The 6,587-nt window shown below is 46.9% G+C and overlaps 1 protein-coding gene across 2 annotated transcripts in view; it reads left to right on the top strand.

Annotated features, from left to right (window-relative positions):
* Positions 1-540: 540 nt before the first annotated feature.
* ASPG (asparaginase) overlaps positions 541-6,587 on the top strand; it is a 47,547-nt gene continuing 41,500 nt past the window's right edge. Inside the window, exon 1 of one of the 2 annotated variants that reach the window (XM_051769512.1) lies at positions 541-1,082. In XM_051769512.1, the coding sequence (XP_051625472.1) occupies positions 677-1,082 (406 nt within the window). In that variant the 5' untranslated portion in view covers positions 541-676. Of the gene's footprint in view, positions 1,099-6,587 lie in introns of both variants that reach the window. The other variant, XM_051769511.1, reaches the window with a different exon arrangement.

Genomic DNA, 6,587 nt, shown 5'->3' with positions numbered 1-6,587 from the left:
GCCCTTGAGAGTGAATGTCCTCCAAGGGACAGAAGAGCTCAAATAAAGGAGCTTGTGGGCTGAGCAACCTGATCTGGTGGTCATCTCTGCCCATGGCAGGGGGTTTGGAACTAGATGATCTTTAAGGTCCCTTCCAACCCAAACCATTCTATCATCCTATGATAATATCGCCAGACTACAAGGAGAGGACTGCATATGGATGCTTGATTAAGTAAGAGATCAGTCTGAATAAGCTGTGGGTTTGCAGGCTCAAAAAACTCCCATCTCTCATCTTTGCCCATTGAGACCTTCCCTGCACAACCCTTATGTTTTGTGTTACAGGTGTTAGCAGGCACTATGGTACGTGGCTGTCCACATTTTAGCCCAGGGCTGGATGCGCAGCCTGAAGGTGGAAACTCAGTCCTCTCTTGCGAGAAAATCCGGGTGAAAGCCGAGGGAGCAGATTAGGAAGCTTGAAACGGAGAGAGCAGCGGTGCTGTCCGTGCCCCGCTGCCTGCTCCGGCAGGCACGAGTCACCTCTGAGGCCCGGTAAACAGGGGAAGCCCCCACCGTCCTCCCCAGGGTGGAGGAAAGGGGACGACGCAGGTGGTCTCGCCGGGCTGACCCCGAGCCGTGTGTCCCCCCTTGTCCTCCCCGAGCCCCCAGCGCGCCGCCTCCCTTCGCTTCTCCTTCAAGCATGAAGGGCTCTGACGTTCCCCCGGGGCCGGCGCTGCCCCGCGGCGCAAAGTACAGGGGGTGGTGCCGGGGCTGCCCCGGCCCTGCTCCTCTCCCCCGGCAGCACCGCACGGCCGCCCCGAGCCCTCGGAGCTCCGGCGGGCGGGCACGGCCGCTCTCCCCGCCCCTGGGAAGGGGCGGCCCCGCCATCCGCCCGCCCGCCCGCCCTATAACTCCCCGTTGTCCGGGCGGGCGGGAGATAGCGGTTCCTGCGGCGAGGGATGGAGGCGGCACCGGCGCGACGGCCGCGCTCCCTCAGCAGAGCCTTGGCCGGGGAGCGCCCCGCGGGGTGCGGCTGCCCCCCGGCCCCCTCCGCCAAGGCCGAGGCGCGGGTGCTGGTCATCAACACGGGCGGCACCATCGGCATGGTACAGGACGCCAAGGGTGAGGGGCCGGGCAGCGGGGAGCGTGTGGGGGGAGCGGGGCTGGGCTGGGCTGGGCTGCGCTGTGACCGTGGGGACACCCGGCGCGGTGCAGCATCCCAGGGTTCTTGTCAGTGTGCCAGAAGGGTGCGAGCCTTCCTCTAATCCCCTGCTCCCCTCAGCTGGTTAATCCCGCAGCTCAGTTGACGGGCATCCTTGTAACCTCACAGCTAAGCTGGAGCAGGTTTTGGCAGGGGACAACGCGTTTCCTGCGGCGTGAGTCCTTTCTGCCCTCCTTCGCGCACTGAAAATGAAACCAACCTGATCGTACTAGTCATGCGGTCTGTTTTTAGGCTTAAATGAGCCTCTGTCCCTGGCCACCCAGAGAGCATGTGCCTGGCATTCCTGCTGGGAAGAGCGTGGGCCGCTGGAGCTGGTGCCCGTGACAGGGATTTTCCGGTGGTGACCTGGCAGCTGGATGCGAGCGTGGCAGCGAACATGCTGCCAAGTGTCAGGACGGGCGGGATCAGATGCAGCGTCAGTGTTCACCTGCCTTGGGGCAGGTTTCTGCTGCTCTCCCACCAGCTGTTGGCTTCTTTCAGGAAATCATTGAAGAGTTTTGCCTTACCCTACCAAGGGAGGGGGAGACTTACCTTGATGAGAGGGTAGATATGCCAAACCCCCTCCCACCAGCTGAAACATGTTTAAATCCAAAACTGAACTCTGAGATATATCAGTATACTGACTGCGTTTTATCTGAAGGCTTCTTAGTTACCTACCTGTATATGCCATGTGTTTTCAGGTGCCCCTAAATGTCAGCAAATAGGTGCCCAAAATTCACCTGATACCTGCTCAGGCCCCCAGTCCAGAAGCTGGTTGGAGTGGTACCTAAGCACCACTAGACCCTCACTCAGTAGGCACAGGTCCTAAGGGATGACAGAAGCATCAAATAACAAATGTGTCCAGGGTAAAGAATGGATTTCAGTCAAGTCTGACTTGCTTTAGGGCTGTACATTTGCCAGCATTGTTTTAAAGGAAAACAGTGAAATGTAAGGAGTGGGAGTGAGAGGGAATCAGTCCAATTTTGATGAATATCTATTTAGTTTCTTCCCTTCTTCACTTGGAAAGCAGTGGAGCATCCCAGGCCTTCCAGAGCCTGTGTCTGTCTGGATTCAGAAGTGTAGGTACTTGTGATCCCTACTACAGAGTTGCCTGAAATACGGTCTCTGCTGCTCATCTGTAGAATGAGTATACTCAGTGCTTCATCTTGGAGCTTCCTAGACTTGATTTTTTTTTTCTAACAAGTCCTTTCTTCTCAGAAGATGGTGATTGGCTGCTTCTTATTATTGTAGGGAAGATGCTTTAAAGTGTTTTTCTGCCTTTTTTTTTATAGCTGTCATCTTTGTGTTTAATCTATCAAAGTGGTAAAAAAAAGTCCATATTTCAAATGATGTGGTGACTTTCGTTTCTCAGTTTGCATTGTGTATGCTAAAATAATTTCCTGCTTTTATTGCCTCAGCTTCCCAAATGACTCTTTAAGCAAACAAATTATAATCACATGTCTCATTCTTTTATAAATGAACTTTATAACTTCCTCTCATCTTGTATGTCTTTTTTTTTTTTTACTTTTGCTTTACAAGTGTCAATCATTAAAGCAAGTGCAAACAATCTTAACAGTTATGATTCAATGATGCTGACTTGCTGTATCCTGGTGACGGTTTCGACCTGCTTTTCATACACAGATCTAGCTGCAGAGCAGCCACAGTACCTCTTTCAGAATATTTGGCAGTCTTTAGTGTTCAGAGGCTGGTGAAAGGGCATGGGAAAGGCAGCATGCTTTAAGAGAAAAAAAAAATACTATAGATGCTCATTTCTTTTATTAACCTGTGGATGGAAAATGCCTGTTTACAATCCTACCTAGAGCTACAAGTGTTTTATTGCAAGCAGTGTGAACAGAATTAGTTTCCTCCAGCTGCACAAAGCCTTTCATAGCAGCAACTGCTACCAGTCAAGGGATCCAGCTAGGTTTCTACCTAACTAATGTTTGTCTAGGCTTACAAGGTTTTCTGCGGCCTTTCCAGTTGCTGAGAGAAGATGGATTACTCTTTAAAATCAGACAGGTTTGATAGGCCTAATGTGTTCTGCAAGGGATATGTTTCTGTACAGAACTGCCCCCATATGCAAGACCGATAGAATCACATTCCTTGGGCTCATTGTACATGTGTGAAGCAGTCATTTATCAACATGATATCTGATTGTAAACCTCCTGCAGAGTTTCTGCAGTTGACCTGTACACATCTGGCAACTCCAGCATGTCTTGAACCAGTTGGACTTTCTGCACACTTACAGGTTACCTGCTCAGGAGTAATTTTCAGAGGATGAATAGTTAGTTTGAGTTGGATGACAAGCAGACTTAGGAGCAGACAGTCTCAGTATTCATGATTTTGCTGTCAAGCCACTTCATCATCATCATCATCATGGCTGGGCTTTGTGAACGAAGATTTGGGAAGGGCTCTACCCATGTTTGTTGCAGGCGTGTTGGTGGCTAAAAAGGCCAATACGAGATAGGCATGTCCGGTTGCATCAAACCACTTCAGTGCATTTTTAAAATGTCTTCCTCCTACTTATTTCCTCCTACAGCAGTTTTTTTGGCTTATCAGGAGTGCATTTCAGAAAGACAATCTTCCTGCACTCCATGGTGAGGTTATTGTGATACTGATCTTTCCATCAAGTTTGTGCTCATGCTTCTCCTGGCTGGTGCCTTCAGGAAGATCTTTTCCTTGGGTGTGTGGATTGGATCTCTTTCCTGGCTTTTACCTGAAATACTAAGGAAAAAAGCACCCAACAAATCCAAGTAGAACTAAGCTAAATACCCCTAGAAAGATTACTTACCTTGAAATAGAGTCTGCCTAGGTAACAGTTATTTATCTGTCTCTTCTAGATGTGCTAGAGTGCCAAAGGACTGGCTGCTGTAGTCCAAATCTTTTCCTGTTAGAAATCTATATACCTCATTTCTGAAAGCTCCAAGGACTACACCTGCTGAAATTAATATTTTGAACAATGCTTTCTGCTTCTCTGCCTTTGCAAGATGTAGTTTTTAATTTTTGGATGTGGCACCATAGATGTACGTGCCATCTGTATTGATGTTACACAGGTCAAAACTGGCTTAGCAATGTCCTTTGCATTCCTCTGTGTGGTGAGTTTGTTAGGATTGGGGGATAACTTCAGCATGCTGATGTACAGCATGGTCCTTCTCCCCAAGCACCTGTGGCTTCTTGGGTGCAGAGTCCCACTGCATCAGAGTTTTTCAGCTCCCTGTTCTCTGCACCAGCACAGGTTGTAGGATGTCTCGTTTGGCAGGTGGCTATAACTGTGTTATCTGTAGCACCAGGGTGAAAAGCAGAGGCCTCAACTGTCGGTGGGACAGAACCACAAATTGTTCTCCTTGGCCACAGGTGCTTGTTTGCTGTTCTGCCTTTGTCTGCCTGCTTTATGATGCCCGGGCTGGCCAGCTGAAGAGGGAAAGGACAGAAGCTGATGAGAGCTCTTTGGACAAGTTGCCCAGCCTGCCTCTTCTCTGCAGGGGTGAAGTTGCTTCAAATACTTGGTTAACAAGCTTGGCTCACAAAAGTTGTTTTCCATGCATAATAAAGTAGAAGTGTTCTTAAAACAGTTGCACTTGAGTTCCCCCATGTTTGCTTCTCTGCTGTAAAGCAGAGAGCACTGCTAGATGTGGATGCACGTAGGGGACTGCAGAGGTTGTAAGTGGGTCATCTTGGATACATCTGCAGAACATCTTAAAAAAAAAAAGTTTACGTTCAGTGCAAGCAATTAGAGAAAAATCCTGACAGATCAGTGATTAAGAGATGAGAAGCTGCCATTTATGGAGAAGGGATTAAAGAAAAGTAATGTGCATCAGCTCTCCAGTTCCTGTGGCAAATACAAAAATAAACAGTCTAATCCATTGTCAGTATTCAGAGCAAGATAACACTGGACAAGCAGAAGAATAATCAGAAAACACCCAGGAAACACTTGAAACTGGGCTGCATTTCTGAGCCAAAATGACTCTATGCCCAAGTGCAGCAGAAGTGGCCATTTGTGACTAAGCTAGGAACATCTTTAATAGGAAAAGCAGGGATTATAGCTGAATGAATGAAACACCCAAAGCTTGAAAGTGTGTTAAGTATATTTTGTAAAACAGAGAATTCTGGCAGGAATCCAAACAAATCCACTCAAATGCTGTTGCTGTCCTGTGAGGAAGTTGGCTATGAAGAGGCCTGCTACTTCATTTAAGGCAAGCCAGGAGGGAGAATAGGGAGTTCTTAAAGATTTTTCCATCAGCTTGGAGGGTAAGCGGAAAAAGATAAAAATACTATTGAAAATAGTCTCTGTGTTTTGGAGTACTTAAAATAAACTTTGCTGTTTTGAAGGTGAGGCAAAAAAATACAGATGCTAACTTGGATGAGTTATGTTTAAAGAAACGGAACTAGGAAGTAGGAGGGAATTGCCTGGCTTCAAATTAGAAATAAATAGAACTACCAGAAGTAGAATAATGAGGTTTGACAGTTTGTTCCCCATCTGAACAGGTAGTATGAAACACATTCACTGAGATTAAACTGAACTTGACAGTAACACCAATAGAATCTTGAAGTCCAGAAGGGAGTATCTCTGATAAAAGTTCCTTGAATGAAAAACATCCCAAAAAGTCACACTGCAGGAAAAACAGAGTGTCTTCTGATTCTGGATGCCAGGACTGTCACTGTTATTCCTGAAGCAGGGTATTGGGGGATGCAGGTTAGATTCACAAGTGAACTCAGTTCTACGATGCTGAGGATTGTAACGTCAAAAAATCAGGTGCCTTTCTGGCTGATATAGAATGGTGTACAGGCACCCTTTGAAATACCTGGTTGCAGCCAGGACACCTGCAGGGTCCACCAAGCACTAACTGTATTCTTAGGCTAGTTTAAGTCTCAGCTGTTTTAGGGCCCCTGCCACAGAGGGGCAGAGCCCAGTCACAGGAGGGGAGAGGGTGAGCAGAGCTTGAGATGCATCCACGCTTTCAGCTTTTTCTATTCAGCAGTTTATGCACCTTCTCTACGTCTTGTCAGTTCAGATGTTCAGTCCTAAACCTGCTAGTGGAAAGTATCTAGTATGTATCACAACTTGATAGTACAAAACAATGCTCAGTGCTTTGTAAGTCTTTTGCCACTAAGAAGTAATAGTAATAGCAATAATAGCTATGGCATATGTAAAAGAGAATAGTAGCTTTCTGCTACAATTGCAAAAATTGTCTTCCTGTCCCTATTGCTGATCAGTATTTGCAGACAAGCAGCAATTAAAAATAGGGAAAGCGTAAATATTTGATATGGAGGAGATTTGAAACATTATTTTGCTTAAATAAAGGATTTATTTCAAGTCAAGAGAAGGATAACTGCATGGATATTTATTAGTTATGTCCAACTTTCATGTTTTTAAACTGGCAGTAGACTATTTAGATTTAATTTGGAAGGA

This window comes from Manacus candei, unplaced genomic scaffold, assembly GCF_025592945.1.
Source record: "Manacus candei isolate 608988 ecotype Guabito, Panama unplaced genomic scaffold, ASM2559294v1 h1tg000109l, whole genome shotgun sequence".
NCBI lineage: Eukaryota > Metazoa > Chordata > Aves > Passeriformes > Pipridae > Manacus > Manacus candei.
The sequence above is the reverse complement of the archived record's forward strand: the minus strand, read 5'-3'. Positions and strand labels throughout refer to the sequence as shown.